The sequence below is a fragment of the Sciurus vulgaris genome (assembly GCF_902686455.1).
Source record: "Sciurus vulgaris genome assembly, chromosome: X".
Taxonomy (NCBI): domain Eukaryota; kingdom Metazoa; phylum Chordata; class Mammalia; order Rodentia; family Sciuridae; genus Sciurus; species Sciurus vulgaris.
In genome coordinates, this window is record NC_136471.1 from 65,644,012 (window position 1) to 65,662,569 (window position 18,558).

At 34.9% G+C, this 18,558-nt stretch overlaps 1 protein-coding gene across 9 annotated transcripts in view; it reads right to left on the reverse strand.

Moving 5' to 3' along the window:
• Positions 1 to 12,231, reverse strand: part of DACH2 (dachshund family transcription factor 2) — a 556,457-nt gene extending 544,226 nt beyond the window's left edge. For all 9 annotated transcript variants that reach the window (XM_079123040.1, XM_079123037.1, XM_079123039.1 and 6 more), the window contains exon 1: positions 11,518 to 12,231. In XM_079123040.1, the coding sequence (XP_078979166.1) occupies positions 11,518 to 12,026 (509 nt within the window). In that variant the 5' untranslated portion in view covers positions 12,027 to 12,231. The remainder of the gene's footprint in view (positions 1 to 11,517) is intronic.
• Between the last annotated feature and the right edge of the window lie 6,327 nt (positions 12,232 to 18,558).

Sequence of the window (18,558 nt, forward strand, 5' to 3'; positions counted from 1 at the left end):
TAATCAGTAAGCTCTATATTACCCACCCCTCATCTATTGGTTGCTAGTCCATTCTCCTAGCCATGATTACTAACCACGATTCCTCTGGTGTCCACAAATGTTTCTCAAGTTTTCTCCACCATTATTTAATTTCATTCTTTTGTCCATATACAAATATAACTACATCAATGCTAACATGACTGAAAATATACTCCTGTCTAGAATCAAGAGGCTTCCTAATTGGACAGAAAATTAAATTGTGGAGCTCCACTGTCCCTTCTGGAATGGTACGTGGGTACATATGACACTAACTCTTTTATGTTTTTCCCATTAATACAGAAAAAGAATTAAAAGAGCAATTATTTTATTGTATTTACATTATTAGTCCTCTAGAATGACAATGACCAGTCCAAGACAACTGCAAAGTAAGAAAGTGGCTATGTCAAATTTACTTATACATATTAAGCTCTAAAACAGTTACTACACGCTTCAGACATTGCAACGTTCAAAATGTACCCATCATCAAAATGACTGCTCTTGTAGGACATTCTCAGCATCAAGGCCATAGTGTTTCTTTTCTTAATTGCAAGTTTAAAATCAATTAATTTTTCCCTTCACAAAACAGAAACATTTCACAAAAATCTCATTTAGAACTGTACACAACAATGTGGTTTAGCCCAAAAGTCATGATTCCTCTGGTGTCCACAAATGTTTATTTAACTTATAGAAGATGGCTATTAAGGGATTCTAAGCACAGAAAAGTCTGTTAAAGTCAACAACTGGCCACATGCAGTTTGCCAGGTTTTGATCTGCTAACAGCCTATAATGAGTACTGTATCCATTAAGTACATAAATCTTCCTCAGACAACATAAGAGTAATTTCAAGCAAAATATACTAATTTAGTAATCACCAAACAACATTACCCAGTACACTGTTAGCTGTGAAATATATGCTGTATGCCTGATTATGTTCACTTACTTCAGATATTATTTACACAAAGAATTTAATTTCACATTTAATTCAACTTTCACATGTTTCTGGGCTATCTTCCCTTCCCCCAGTGAATACTCATGAAATGGAAATAAAATTTAATGTTGGAATATGGACACTACAATTAGATGAATATTCTCAGATTTTATAATGTACTGCAAAACTTAATTAATGTTATTTTAATTGTCTATGTTTTTAATTGTATACATCATTTACTGCTCTTTCCAATAATGTAGGTTAGCTAAGAGTTAACCATGTAACAATAAACCTCTACTCCTAGGTAATCTGGAAATGAGAAAACAAGAATATAGATAATTCTTAGGAACACTACTCTTCCTTCATAAGTAGCCTTGCACATAGTAGGTGATTATTAATATTTGTTGAAATGATATTGATAATTTGGAAAATGTCATATATTATGGATATATGCTGTGTTCCAACTGAATGTTCTAATTGGCTTATAAAGTGAAAACTAAACCTTATATGTTATGCATAAGACATACTATGCAGTAAATTCTTTTCTATGAATGAACTCCCCTTTTGTCTTCCTCAATTAAAAACCATGAGGGTGCTCATAAATTTTTCTACAAAATAAATTTTGAAGTTTATCAAATTACAGGCTATTTCAAAGCAGCAATCTTAACATTAACATTAAATGTTTAATGATACATGTTTGCAAATAATCTAGTTATCCAATATTGTTTATACTTTAATTCATTTAAGGGACAATGTATTGTGAAAGAATAAAAACAAATGACTTTTTCTCATCTCACTATCTCAGTTTTAATTTTAATGTATAATACTGTACAAAGTCGAAGTCATTGAAGTCCTAAGCTTGATCTAAATAGTTTCAAACTCTCACACAAATGAAAGTAAGCTTTTTAACATAAAACAACTTTTTAATCCAAAGATGCGCATTTAATAACTATTTTTAACTGAACCTCTGTAGTATAATTCTAATGACAGAATGAGGTCTATTGTTCATATGACACATGGAACAGATTTAGGAAAGGAAATTCAAGGATTATTCAATAACATACACGGCAAAATTATGTAATCACAAAGTTTCTCTAATTTAGTAAGTATAATCAGGAAATAATGTGGTTTATACATCCTAAACTAGATATTTATTTACTTAAACCCCAATAATTGGACAGATAGAAGTGAATTTTCCAGAATGCACAGATTAAAAACAATATAGCAGAAAAGATATTTACTGGGGTCTAACTGATTTTCTCAGAACCGTTTGAGGTGAAGTCAGCTTGAGTTTTCGCAATGAAACGCCCTTGAACTGAACTCAAGAGAGAAACATAAGACATTCCACCCTATCATTGGTAGTATTATATAGAACTAGTGTTCAGTGTATGTTTATTATCCTTCCAAAAGCATCAAGGCTTAAAATGCATATGTAATAACATTTTATGGATGGTCATATTAAATCTTTTATATAGTTTCTGTGAATTTACTATGCTTTCATATGGCATTAACCTCTGGATTCTTAAAATAGGTACTGTATAAATTGCATCTATGTATCGCACCACCAAAAACCAATAAGAGATAATATAGTCTTATATGATAATGATGTTTTTAAATGCATTTCATTTACTATAACAGACTACCACACGATTGATATATAATGTAAATAATTCATTCATAAAAATAAATTTATCCAAATATTGTTTGAGATGGTAGCACTGTTTTCTAGACAAACATATGATAGACAGACTTCTTCCAAAATAACTGAAAGCTCAGAAACTAACATATTGCTGTAAGCTATAATAGTTATAACTGTTAATCCAATACACCTTTTATACAAACCCATAAACACATGAGTGGAAAAATAGCACAGATGTTCATCTCTAATGCAATTTCCATTCAATTTCCTAAGTGCGGTCCCTGTGTGCAAACTAGCTTAACATTATGTTTAGCTTGCAAATTCTTTTAATAAATAATGAATGCAATAAAACTAGGAGATCAATGGCAAGCTGAGAAATCATAAAAAAAGGCTTTTGTGTTCAGGCTGTTGCCCATTTCAAACTTTAATCCGGAGATAGATCAATATTACTTTTTTCTTTTTAACCCATCACATAAATAGCAGATAGACTAAATGTAGCCTAAATGCTGTTACCAGCTAGTAGTTGCCAGCAACCTGATAAGATCATTGGACCCAATTACAATTGGATGTTTTATACTTTAACATATATACTACATTATACACTATTAAGCAGTCAACTTGTTTAAAAATAAAATGGTTGTACAGCAATAAAAACACTGTGGCTCATTATTTTTTAAGCTTTCTTTCCTGTACTATATATTTTTCCAGTAGTGTAACTGCAAAGTTTTCACCACTATTTGCTCTAATAAAACTAATCATAATGAATCAAAATAGTACATAGATACCAGTAGTTTCAACCTCAGGGGTATGAGATGAAAGGAAATTTTGCTTTCCAAAATTAACTACAGCTGAGAGAACTGTTTTTCCTTTAATGGGGTGGTGGGGTGGTTGTACTTCATGCAAGTGTAAGTATCAATCGGATTGGGTTTTCAGAGTACTCAGGGAAAAATATGTCATTTTTCTTAATATGAATTTGTGTTTCCATTCACAGAATCTTAAAAAATGGGAGGAAAACTATCTTCTTACCAGCTCCTTTTGAAGCAAGTTTGAAAGTAGGATCTCAAGTCAACCACCACAAGGATGAGTGCTGTTATGAAGTGGTATAAACACAAATCACTGAGAATCATTTTATGGTATTAGGCTTGATTTGTTTATCAATTCTTGTCTATTTATAATATTTGAACATCTCCTCTGGGTTTTCCATAAAAGGAAATATCAAGAAGTCATACTTTCTACAATGATGTATTTCATTCATATATTCTAATTCCATGTATCAGGTTTTGATAGTTTTACATGTGTATTTGTGAAAAGTTTAAGGAATGATACAAATGGTTTAACACTGGAGTTAAGATTTAGGATTATGTCTTTCTAATAACTACATACTTTATGATTACTTATTTAGCGTCTTTTTAAAGAAAAGCATTTAGTACAAAGAATTATAATAAAAGGAATGAATGTGCATGTGTGTGTATGTGTGTGACTATATTCATTCAGCAAATGTGAATTGGGTGTCTATCATACACAATATTAGACTTAATGAAGTTTTACAATGAATAATAATGAAGATAAAATGACTTATCATAAATTATTATCACAAATCCATGGTTTTGTTTTATGTAACAATTTCAGTTCTTTCTTAATGGTAGGTACTTATAAAGATATCAATCTAAGCCAGGCACTGTGGCGCACACGTATAATTGCAGTGGTTCGGGAGGCTGAAGCAGAAGGATCATAGGTTCAAAGCCAGCCTCAGCAACTTAGTGAGACCCTGTCTAAAATTTAAAAAAACAAAAACAAAAAGGGCTGGGGATATCACTCAGTAGTTAAGCACCCTGTGTCCAAACCCTGGTACCTCCCCCGCCCCCCAAAAAATATATATATACATACATACATACACATATATTAAATATGTTTTAGACAGTTCCACATTAAACAATTTGTATTACATCTTATATTCACATTATAGTAATTTCACAAATTATAATGTATAAATTTAGCATTAAAGAAGGATGTGGTGAGATTCCACCATAAAGATCCCGCATAAGACATAGACATGTTTTAAACAAAATTTGAAAAAGAAAGCTAACTGTTGTTCAAAACTTTATTGAAGTTCATTGTAAACTTGTATTTAAGCGCTACTATAGATCTACGATGCATGTATCCTAAGCTTCAAAGATTATCCTAACACTGGAGATAAAATTTTTCCTGCAGAATTTGAAAACTAAACAGTATCATTTCAAATGTTCTCTATTGTCCTATTCTAATAAAGGTAACAATGAAATTATGATTAAAAAGTATCATACACGTGTGTAAAGAGGATCTACTTCTAAAAACTTAATTTTAAAAATAAATATTCTTCAAAATGTTGAACCTCCTTTTCAAAATATGCATTTTCAAATATCGGACATTAAATAAAATGCTATATCACCTATAACACTAAATTCAAAATATTTCACATCAATTGACAGCATTCTTTCTCTCCCAAAACAAAGGTAATGAAGTGAGAGGTTATGTTAAACAAAATATGGTAGTTATGATATTTAATGAAGGTAGGTAATTTTCATAAGTTATATCAAAGTTCCTTTAAGTGCATATATGCTCTTTTTAGTCTAAGGAATTAAATTACAAAGATAACATTGTTACTGAATGTTTTATGATTTACAAACCATTACTCAGAATATAAATAACTGATATATACTAAAATGAAATAACTTTTCTAAGATTTCCACCATCACAAAATGAGGAAATGATGAATATACAGTGGACTGGCTGTCTCCTTCCTACCAAAAATATTAGATACTTAATCCCTTGATAAGAGTATATTGCAGCTGCATTAATCTGACAAAAAGATTTTTAGTAAGGATTTAATAACTAACACCCTTCCATAATTAATTTGGTTATAGTATTATTCTACTTATAGTGACACTTTCAATGTGGCCCTATCATATATTACTAATTCTCATTTTCCTCCTATGATTAAATATTAAAGTGGAGGCACTATCATGTAGCTATACTATATTTAGTTTTTACACTATATTGATTTCCACCATTTTGGAATAGTTAATAATATACCATGAATTTTAAGAATCTTTCTCATGAAGAATCTTAAGATTGCTTTGATATTTTTCTCTGATTCCTAAGTAAAATAAAATAAATTTAGTTGTTCTAGCAGAAAATGGAAAAAGGGATGCCGCCACTTTAAAAGCTTCAATCTCTTTGACATTGCTGGCAGTGTATGGGAACATTAATGCATCTGTCATGATAACAAGCTAAGAATAACATCTAGACATCAAACCGAGCAGAGAATCCATCTGAAGTGATTCATTCAGATCTGTCTCATTGATTTATTAAACACAGGGCAACATCTGCAGCCTCACAGAGCCGCTTGGTGAAATTAATGCAAGATCAATTCAAATGGAAAAAAGTGTAAAAGAGATAAATCAAAACACAATTTGCATGCAGTTCCACAATCAGGCTTATTGGGTGCAAATGCTCAATTTCCCTTCCAAACCAAATGTGTTTAAATGTTGTTTTGTCTTTGTAGAATTGTGTGATCTGAAGTGACAGTGAAGAGTTTTGCAGGTTTCAATGGTGAAAGGGGAAAAAAAGGAAGAAAAAATGCTACCAAAGACCTTTTGAATATTCAATAAGAATATCATTAATACCTGATTGTTTTGCTTTGGAGGAAAAGGTTGATTTTTTTTTCTCTAAAAACATAAATTTTCAGTTTGAGATCAATTAGGATAGTTTTACTATATATTTGAAATGTGTAGAGTGGATAAATTTAAATCATGTGTATCTACATGAACAAGATAAAGTGCCACTGGAGATCTAGATTGCTAACTGAAATACAATATATTGTGACTAGGGTTCTTACAATTATATTTGCCTATAAGAATCATTTTAAAAACAGCTAGGTATTTCATTAAAATAAAATAATGTTTCTTAGCAAAGTACAAAATAATTCAGGTTTGATATCTTCTACAAGTATTAGGGATTTCCTGTGCAAAAACACATAAAACATTAATGTCTGACGATCATCACATCCTAATTATTTATTGGTGTTCATGTACTAGACATTGAGGATAATATACATAAAAATCCAAAGATATACTCTATCATATCATGGATCATTTCTTTATGTAGTATCCATCATATTAAATGAGCATTTAAGGCAAATATGAGTACAAGCTAAAGCATTTACGTAAATACAAAAATTCTTGGTTATACAGAAGTATAGATTTAAAATGAATATACACACAAAAGTTCATTGCCTTAGCATATGACTAGATTACTTTAATTGTTATACTGATACCATTCATCTTGTAAAAGTCACAGCATGGTTGACAATGTGACTGTTTCTAATGGACAATATGACTATCTCATCATCATCCTTTGAAATAAAATGTCTGTATTAACTGCCTGCATTCATTTCTATAACATTTTTATCATTTCTAAAAATATATATCAGTCAAGGAAAGTGATAAAAGTTCTTTAAAAACTGGATGTTCCTTAACTTTACTGTAAATGAAAAACATCAGATTTCAAAGTAAATTACATTATTCTGTATGGATCATGAACTATAAAGTATTCATTGAGTGTGAATACAAAGCCAAACTCATCAAGTGCTTACAATAATCATATTTCTAATATTGGAAAGTAGTTTTAAAATGTTGTAAACATCGTTATTCATCTCATAAAATTATTCTAATATCAAACCACATTCATATTCTGTTTATACACTGTCAAAATAAACTATAATTGAACTTTTTGAATTTTAATTTTAAAAAGTGTATTTTATACATATGAAAGTATGTTGAATCATATCTCCAAATACACTATTAAAGTCTCTTCTTAATTATACATTCTTATTTCTTCAAGCATTAATTTAACTCTAAGTGACTGGATAACATTCAATCAGTTGCTCCTCAAACGAAATTAAATGCCAGTCGTGAAATCCAACAATGCTACTTTCATGTAGATAGGTAGATAAAAAAAGAAAACACTAAAATTTCGTGGATAATTCCCACATTTAGTGAAACCAATTTTGCATTTTACTGCTACTAAACTTAGGACAATTTAGTAGTAAAATCCACTGCATAAGAGTGAGAATTTTAGGCATTTGCTTTCTGAATCTGCCTCTTTTCTCTGCTATTGAAAAACTCCCAAGTTTTCTTGTACAAGAAATGAAGTGAAAAAAAAAAAAAAAAACAGTTTTCTATCTGCAAAAACAAAATCTAAAACCATATAATAATTTTTCCATTTGGTTTGGACCCTTAAGTCACCATTTTTAAAATAATCCTCAAATAATTTCCCTATAATTAATTTTTTGAAGTTAAAGGGCATGAAGGGAGAACACTGTATAAGCCCTTTGAAGTTCCAGTGATGTAAAGCTTGACTTACCTAACAGAACAATGTATGGTCAAGAGTTTTGGTCTTACAATTCCCTAATTTGGAAGCACATATTATTTCTCAACTTCTTTTCTAGAAAGAAAACTTTGAACATTTCAGTAATTCACTAAAACAAAATTGTTAATATAAGGTACTGTTTGAGTCCCTTGTTGTGACTTTTGCACTATCAAAAATGATGTGTATTCATTCATTTATCTTCAGTGCACATTGATGTGCACTGAACCAAATCAAGATGCCACTTAGTGGCAATATGTTAAAGTCTCTGAAAAGGACCAATTTGAAAATGGCCCATTTTATGTGTTCTGGGATAGCATAGAAAGCATTCCAAATTAAAATACCCTAAGTCAGGACATGTACTCTTCCCTACACTTTTGACAGATGGGGAATAATGTTTATTGTGCAGGAAAAGAAAATTGCCAATGACACCAATACAAATAGTCCTTCCATTCAACAATATATTATGAAAATTTATACATTGGGAGATGAAAATGAAACTCTTCTTTCAAAACAAGAATAGTATATGAGAGTTTCCATTCAAACTAATGCATAATTTTTCCTTATATTTCTCTCCCCTCTGTAAGCTGTAAGAAGTCATGAGCCCTGAAGGACAATCCTCTTTAGCCAGTTTTCCATTATTACATCATTCATTTTCTTTAGGCAACTCTAAAAGATCTTCTCCATCTTTCTCTCCTTCCCATAGCATCATTCTGCTCTTTTCCTACATTTCTTCTCTCTTACTGCCCTTATGTCTTATCTGCCTCATGTTGTCTCTCTTGGACCTCCTTCCCATTTGGATCCCTCACTTTTTACTGAATTTAAAAATCACAGAAATAATGTTGATCTAAATATTAATTTCAAATTTAATTTTAAATTTCAGACTTATGAATAATTTGAAGTACATATTCTGTAAATATTACCAAAATTCATAAAGTATCTTTCATAAACATCATTATATTTTCTAGTTTTCAACATGATTATGAGGGTATTTGCACAATCAAAATTTGGTAATGCTATTTTACCATTAGCTTTTTCTAGAAATTGGGTTTTACCCTACCTAAAAATTGCAATGTCGGGGTGTTTCTAGTAGTTTTCCTCATCTCCATTTATGAATTGCACATACAGAATATATTTCACAATTTTTTACAATTCTATATTGTGATACTTGTAACCATTATAGAAAATGCATCTAATAAATAAAAGACCTATAAAGAAAAAAAATGCAATAGAAAGCACATTCATCATATCACAAATATATTTCTTCCTCCATATTTAGTATTTCTCTATCACCTTTATACAAATGCATACACAAAATCAATTCAAGCAAAAAAGTTAGATATTCAAATGCTGTGATAAGAAGTAAATAAAACTTAATTGGATTAAAATAATAACTTATAATAATAACTTATAAGCATGTTAGAACATGGTCCAAAGATAGGATAAGACTACCTGTCTCTGGATATATAGAAATTTATCATTTTACCCTTTAGCAAGTAACTCTAATAAAATTCAAAGTTTCAATTTACAAAGGAAAGTATCAAAATCACAATAAAATACTAATATATTTACTTTTAAAATGAAATACATAGATTTTGCTCAAAAATGTATAAATTAATTATGTGGGAAGGAAGAACTTCCTATATGTAATAAATGTTCACTTTAAGAATGGGTGTAAGAGGGGAGGGGAAGAAAGGACAGGAAAGTAGAGAGGAGAGGGAGAGAGGTAAAAGGATAGTTTTTCATGTCTGCAATTATTTAAATATAAATTGTTTGAATGGTAACACATGAATTAGATGGCTCCCATAGGAATTCCCTTGTCATCTTTTGATTTTATATATTAGTAAAATGCTTTGTAGTCGAAATAAAATTTTCTTTCTACTCTTACAACCCATAATTGCTTGTTTTATTGGAGAAACCCTTCATCCTTTGTTTTAAGGTCATCTATCTTCCTTAAGAAAAGCTGACCTAATAAACCAGGTTTGTAAGCCCTAAATGTGCATTAGGTAGGAGTTCTCATATGAACCCGTTTCTGCTCAATTGCTTGAATCCAGAAGAACACTTCTCAAAGGAAAAAGAAAAAAGGTTCTCTTGTAAGTTCTGTAGCATTATCTTATTGTAGCACTAAGCAACAGTTTCTCTACAAGTTGTCAGTACACTTCCAACTAAACATAGTAATTTGCATTTTACAACAGATGTGGTAACTGAGTTACAGTTTTAGATCACAGATCCAGAGATCTGATCATTTAAAGTTGCACTGTGAGACAGTGTACCTCTGAAGTTCTTTGCAAAATGATGAACAGTAGTGTTTTACAACAAAAACCCTTTGCTCCTGTTAATCTGGTGATGATAATTTCTTAGTTTGTATACCAAACTCAAGTGCCAAATATATACTTTTGTAGATATTAACAGAATGGAGGTCAAATAAACACTAAGACTAATTCACAGGTATTTAAAAAGTCAAATAATTTCGAATATAGTTTCTTTTACTTTTTATTCAAAACATTGAACACAATTTGCTTCTGATGTGCAAATGGACATTTATACTTCAATGTACTTCTGAACTGTGATATGAAGGAGGTACACTTACAACCAGGGAAGCTGGCCATCATCATTTAAGGAATCCTCTCTTTGAAGGAATGGGATCCTTCCAACTGTTTGCCTGGTGGGGGGGAAGAGCTGAGAGCATCTTCTCTAGAAAACCTACCAACTTCTATACCAACCCCCAACCCAGCCCCAGCCCCAGCGTTTCATGCCCCACATTACCTTCTGCAGATAACCCAAAACGGACGATCCCAGGAAAGTGACATCTGCGTCGTCTTTTTTATTTATTTTTATATTTTATTTTTTTTATTTTTTAAGGACTAATCTACTTTCCTGTATCGTGTACCGGGGATCTTTGCGCAGCAGGCATGAGCACTCGTCCTTACACACACTTGCTCACACACACAACCGCCACCAACAAAAACAAACAGCAGTACACATCCCACACACTCTCACAACAAACTCGCAGAATGGGAACTGAATCACCCTCTGGGATGGATTCTAGACTTCCAGCCCCCTGCGTTCCCCAAATGCTGTTTTCTGGGTTGCCAGCTTTGGAGCCCCGTTTACTGCTCAGCCAGCCCCCAGAGAAAGCCCTTGGTGTCGGTGTTCAGAAAAAAACCTATCCGACCCGTAAGGCCACAAAAGAGCAGGAAAGAAAACCAAATAGAGAAATTAACAAATAAACACAAGCAGCCAAAATGCCATGCAAGATATGGGCGAAAGGCTGGAAAGTTTCAGTAGAGGACTGCAAACTGAAGTTTGTGCGGGACTTTATTAGACCCCAGCCCTACCACTGAGAGCGGACTAGAAGGGACCCGTAATTAATGAGTCCTTCTAGTCCTCTTTCCCCACCCATTCAAAGTATGAAGAGGCAAGCTAGTTAAGACTCACTCTCTACAGACAAAGTTAGTGAGGGTGATGAGACATGCAAAAGAGGGCAAAGGGGCAAGAGCAGCGAGTCAAGAAATGAGTGTCTCACCTGGCATTGGTGCAATCGGTGAACAAAGTTTCGAAGTCTTTCCTGGTGATGAGTTTGCAGCGGTTCACCCCGGGCTGAATGGCCCCCAGCCCGCGGAGGATCCGGACCTGCTCAACAGTACACACCACCGGGGATATGTCCAGTCTCTTCAGCTTAGTGTACACCGTATGCAACCCACCCACCAGGTGCTTGAGGAAAAGATCAAAGACTTGCGGCAGGCAGATCAGTTCCTGGCCATCCATCAGGAATGAAGCTACCTTCACCCCGTGCATGTCCACCATCCGGCACTCGTTGGTGTTGGTGTTGCAGCTGCCAACGCTGCCACTACCGATCCCTCCACTCCCGGCGCTGCCGCTGTGGTTATTGGCCATAAAACTGTTGATCATATTAGGGGTGAGACGAGGGGGCTCTCCCGGAGTGGAGTATAGGGGTTCGGCCCGAAATAAGGCCCCCGGGACGCCGGCACCACTGGAAGTTGCAGAGATCACCGGAGGTGCGGAGACAGACATGCTCACTCTGTCTGTATCGTGGCTCCTCCGGCCCTCGCTTTCTCTCCCTGACTCCTCTAGGTCCCCTCGCACTCCCTCACTCTCGCTCGCGCGTTCTCTCTCTTTCTCTGACGCGAGCTCGCTCGCTCTGAAGTGTTCTCAAGACTCCAGCAGCCCCGCTCACGCTCAAGCTCACCCACTACCCAGCAAACAGTGAGCAGTTAGACCCGCGGCGGCCCGAAACCCCACCCCCACCACACCCCCTCCCGAGACTGGCAGCGCACCCCCAGCCAATGGGCCCCACCCCCTCCGCGCCTGAGTGCGTCGAATGGCTGCCGCTGGCGTGGAGGTGGAGACTCCCTGGCTGGCCTCAGACTACCTGAGGCGGTTCTGGGCTCGCGGGTGAGTAGAGGTGGAGCCCGAAAAGGGGTTGGTGTGGTACCTCCGCTTCTTGCCTCGAAATCTAACGATAGAACGTCCAATTATCAGGCAGAGCTCTCAAACTATAGTACGCAAAGTACCCATCTTCTCTGCGCCCCAGAAGGTTGGGAAACACAAAGCAGGACTCCTGAACGCATCTTCTGATCCCCCTCCCGCCACCTCGCACCCCAGTTCATTCGAGGAAAGTGAGATGGCTGCGGCAATTCCACTTGCACATTGCTCCCAAATTCCGTGAGCGCTAATAGGTGGCTTCACCCAGTTTCCTAGAGAAAGACTCCAGTGAGTTCAGAAGTAAACAACTCAGCCATTCTTCAGTCCCCCTAGAGCGCTTGGTGTAAATTATCCCTTACCCAGTTCACGGAGAAACCGGCCACCGGATCGCACTCAGATCAGAGTTGCTGGGGTCACTAACTGGCTCATATGAACTGATAATCAGGAAGCGCAGTGAGCCTGTGAACACTTTAGGAAACAGACTTAGTCTGTGGGTGGCTGATAGACACCTCATTTTACAGCACTTCCGCCACAGTCCTGGAACAGACGAGGCTTTCTATGTCCACATCCCTTAGTAGCAGGATTGCCCTGCACTACACCCGGTAAAATTTATAGGAAAGCTTCTTTGATGCCTCAAAACAGCCATTATAGAATACAAGAGAAGGGCAAAGGTTTGCACTATTGAATGTGGCATTTCCCTCCCTTACTTATGAGCTTTTAAGTTTCAGTGATTAATGTTTCATGTCCTAAAAGGTAGCTCAAGATTCCTCTTCCCCGACTTGTCAAATGCTCCAAACTTATTGCAAGAGCTCATAATCAACAAAATGTCTATAAATAGGGTACATTCCAGGGGAAACATAGTCTTATCCACACAGCAAATGGTGGTTAGGTAACCATATCAAAGTTGTTTTAAGACTCCTTGTCAAGATTTTGATTCTTTGGAAGAAAGGTATTTCCTTTCCTGTGCTCTGCTCCTCTAGAGGTTAATAGTTATTCAAGAAAGTGAAATCCAGGCTTAATTTCTTTACAGAAACCAACTACATAGCTCATACAACAACTCTGATATTCTTCCAGAGTTGAACTTAGTAGTGTCAAAGAGGGGGAGTGAGTGAGTTCTATTTGCTTCCTTCATAAGTTGTAAATGTTCTAAATTAGATTTCTCTTCCTCTTTCTACAACATACTTTCTTCTTTTGTCATTTCATCAACCAAGCATTAAAACTGCCCTTTGAATCTCTTCATACTGTTTTAATTTTAAATTGCATGAGGTCAAAATGCTAAGAAGTTGTGATGACAGCTGCTTTTGGAATACAGCAATAAGAATCTCTAACACAAAAAACTGGAACTTACACAGCCACAAAACATTTTTAAAAGATATCAAATTGTTTTGGCTTTATTGGTACACTCATGGGAAGAAAATAAGGGGCAAAATGAACAATTTTGAAGAGAGTAGAAGCAGAAAAGTACTGCTTCTCAAAACAAAAATAGAAGAGTACTGGCAGAAATGTTTTCATTTACAAGGGTTTTTTTTAATGAAAAAACTGTTCAACAGGTGTTTTGAAAGAAATGGCTATTAAATAATGTGTTGAAATAACTTGTTTTTGTTAATTTACTGTGATTAAAATTTCCAGTCAATAAATTTGATGTAAAGGAAAGTTTTATTTGAAGTAGCTCTAATTACATTAAAAATTCTACATTATTAATGCCTTTTCATTCAGAGAATGATTTGGAGTTTTCAGAAATGTGACATGACAGATGTTTTGATGTTTTATATTTAAGAGATTCTTCAATATAAAAAGGAAAGGTTGAACATTCACTTAGATTCTAATCATTATTTGTGATATTGAAAGCAATACATACTTTGATAACTTTGGATAACTTTGATAATTTTAGAAAAGGTAAGAATTAAATTTTAATTATTACCAGAGATCAAGGTTCAAATTCTAATAGAAATACTAAGGACTCAAATTGGCCAGTGATCACTGAAGTGTTAAAGTCTCTTAGAAGCTTTCAATACACAAAAGACCCATGGTTTCATTATTTGAATTCCTTCCCATTGCAGTCCTCTTGAAGGTAAACTTGGTAATTTTCTTAAGTGATACTTGTAATTTAAAGATTTAGTCATCTGGATGCAAGACTCCAGGTGTTGTGTCCTTAGGTTTTCTTGATCTTTTGATTACTCAGTTTCTATGGCTGCTATTTCTATTATTATTATCTTTGCTTTGAGACTGAGACAATCAAATTACACACAGTTTTTATCCCTTTCTGACTTTAATGTCTTCCATAAGCCAAACATATTTCTAAATAAGGCTAGATTTCTACAAGGCCAGAGGAAACCTTGCATGTCAACACCCTGTAAGTTTGGAATTGTATGAAGCAATATAAAATCATAAAGGCTGCAGTAAACAGGGTACCCTTAGGAGATAAGAGCACTGCATTAAAACTAAGAAAATATTCAAGGTTTGTGAATTAATATCAAACAGAATCCAAACACCACAGCAAATACGAATAAAATTGGTACAAGTAGATACCATATCTCATCAGAACAAGAAGTTCTAGATGCCACTAATTTCAGTGGAATGATTTGAGACCTAAGTGTAGCTTCTCATACACTGAAATGCTATAAAATTCTTATCCTTAATTAGCAATTTACATTTTCTCCTAATTTATGTTTAGTTTGGAGGGAAACATGCTCAACTGTGACTTTAGGCCAAACATTCTACTTCATTTCACATTGTCAGTGAAATGAAGATATCATTTTAATTTTTTAAAAAAATTACACACACACACACACACACACACACACACACACATATGCAAACTTATGCAGGACTGCAAAATATCCAAAATATTTTCAGGGATGGCTTTCAAGCAAATCCCAAGGTAATAAGTGGAATTGTTTGAAACCCTCAGCCGTCTGAAGTTATGACCTCTAGTATGGCCTCTAATCAGAATTTTCCAGGAACCCCCTAAGGTTTATTTTTAGGCAAACAATAAAAGAAAATTGATTGGGCAAGGCAATAAATGTGAAACAAAAACATTCCTATAATTGAGGATCAATTGGCTAAAACCTATACGTATATCCTTCTCAATATTTTCCTAGGAAACTGGCTATGTTATAATCATCTAAAATGTGTTTTAAATTTTTTTATGGGACTGAGGATAGAAACCAGGGCCTCATGCATGCTAGGCAAACACTACCACTGAGCCACATCGTCAGCCCTAAAATGTATTTTTTTTTTCTTTTTTACTTACAATGTTAAATTGTAGATGAGTTCCATGGGAGGCAAAGGTGAAGAAGGGCAATCACTTGAACAAGAGAAGAATTGGTCAAAACCTGGGTAGGAAAACAAAATCAGATGCTTAAAAGAAAAAAATGAACATATTCTAGCTGAAGTTTAAAAAAATTCTCCCAGTAAACATAAAGTATAAGCACTTACCTACTTTTAACGTAAGATACCCCATACTGCACTGTCCCAGGGGGAGGAGATAGGTCCTCTTTAAGTTCTATGTGTCTCAACTTATTGTTCCCTTTCAAATCTTAGGCTATTCAAATTCAAGCCATTCTAACTTCAGCTGGATTCCCACTGCTACTTGGTAGCCTTTTATTCATTTTGTTGACTTCCTTTTGAATTCCCTGTAGCTGACATCCGGACTCTTTTCTACTTTTTGTAAGGTACCGTCCCCTTAAGGCTCATCAGCTATTGCCTCCCACTTCTCTATGATTTTACCACAAAGTGATTCCATAGAAGTTCCCCCAACCTCCCTTCTCTCCTCCTAAGTCCCTTTTATCTTCCCTCTCATCCTCTCCTACTTTCCTCATCCCTCAGAAAATAAGAAGCTTCTTCCACTGCCTTCATTTACTTTCTTGATTCCTTTTACCTCCTTCAGGTCTTGACTCTATTAATTTTATTCTCACTCCTCTCTTTCGCATCTCCTTTCTCTCCATCTCTACTTGCACTTTCCCTTTTTATTATAGAAAATGTTCAAGGGTATGTATCAAAACAAATAAATAAATGCTCTCTTCAATCCTTACCAGCTGTTCTCAAGGTGTAGTCCCTGAACTACACACAGTAATACATCTGGGAACTTTATAGATATACGAACTCTTTGACCCTACCCAAGACCTACTGAGTCAGAAATTCGGGGGGTGAGGTTCAGCAATCTGTGTTAAAACAAGAATTCTAGAGGTGATTTCAATACAGTTTTGAGATTCTTTTGCCCTGAAGTCTCTGTCTTTTCATAAACTCTTATTTTTTAAAAGTGTAAAACTGTTTCCCTTCTTTATTACTACTCTTATAGGCCTTAAAATTCTGCAATTTGATTTCTGCTTAACACTTAGCTGAAACTGATCTACCAGAGGTGATCATTGACCTCCTAAAAGTCAAATCTGAACTTGTTTTCTAAATCCTTATCCTTTGATATTCTGCAGCATTTTACACTATCAATATCCTTCTTGAGCCCCTAAACTCTTGACTTTCTTACTTTCCAACAATCCAACTCTCCTCTTCCCTATACCTTTTTTCTCTTCATGCCTTGCTCTTGACAGTGAAATTTTATGACTCCTAATGTCTACACCCTTACATGTGGCAATTTCATCAACTCTCTATAGCTTCAACAACCTTCAAATTACAAATTACCCCAAATATTATCACTAGATTTCTTTAAACTCTCCTGTAGAATTAGTTATCTCCACTTGGATATCCTATGGTCACTTTAAACTCAACTGGCACAAAACTGAATTATATTTCTTCCTCCCTTCAAATCTGGAGGTTTTTTCTCATTTCTGGTATTTTCTTAATATGTTCTCCATGTGGCTAGTCACCTGAAGGAGATACTTGGGAGACTCCTTTGATTTCTCTCTACCCAATATATCCTTACTGAACTAGTCCCTAAGTTTTTGCTGAATTTACACTCAGCAAAACCAGTTCCTTCCATTCCTTTTCATTCTCAATGCTTATTTCCATTAGTTTTGTCCACTGTGGTTTTGTTTGTTTTGTTGTTTTGTTGTTTTTTAGGGGGGGTTGTGGGGATTTGGTTTGATTTGGTTTGGTTGGTTTGGTTTGATGCTGGAGATTGAACCCAGGGCCTCACACATGGTAAGAAAGCACTCTACAACTGAGATATATTCCCGACCCTTTTTATTCTTTGTTTTGAGACAGGGTCTTGTTCAGTTGCTAAGACTGGACTCAAACTTTTGATACCCCTGCCTCAGCCTCCTGAGCAGCTGAAATTACAGGCATGTGACACCATACCTGGCACAATTCCTCTTAATCAACCTAATTTCAGGTATTTTCTCTTCCAGTCTATCTAGTATACCAGGTTATTTCTTTCTAAAGTTTCATCTGCTCTTCAGAAAATTCATTACTACCCCTCTGGGTACCACATACACTTCAGATGTTTTAGACAGACATTTAACTCTTCTTGGATTTACCTTTTTATCCTTTCCTTCAATACTCCCTGACATTTTGCCAGTACACCAATAAATTAATATTACTTTCCACTACTCATAACGTATTGTACCTTCCTACCCTGGTGCTAATGCTCATGTTATTTTTTTCTACAGGGAAAACGTTGCTGCACATCTCCTTATCTCCATTCACCCAAATCCAAACCCCTCTTTGAAACAAAAGTCCAATTCTCCTTCATGATGAATTCCCCATTTCTTTTCTTCTCAGTCAGAAATGGGCTTTCCCTCTTCTGAACTCTCAAAGTACTTTGTGCCTCACTTAAGGCAGTTAAAACATGCTTCTGATATCCTTTGTGCCTTAGTCTTAGGTCCTCTCCTAGAATAAGGTTGTCAGATTAGGGAGTACATAAACCTTAATGTGATATTTCCAGTGCAAACCACTGTGCATTTAGTGGCACTCACTCATAGTGGGTGTTCATACATGTTTATTAAATGAATGAATACACAGATGTGGCATCTTGTTGTATTTTACTTTGACTTACTGTGTGCTTTTTACAAATTAAAAGTTTGTGGCAAGCCTGTATTAAGCAAGTCTATTGACACCATTTTTTTCAACAGTATGTGCATACTGTGCCTTTTTAGTAATGAAGTATTTTTAATTAAGGTATATACATTTTTTAGATGTAATGCTGATTGCACACCTAAGAGACTGC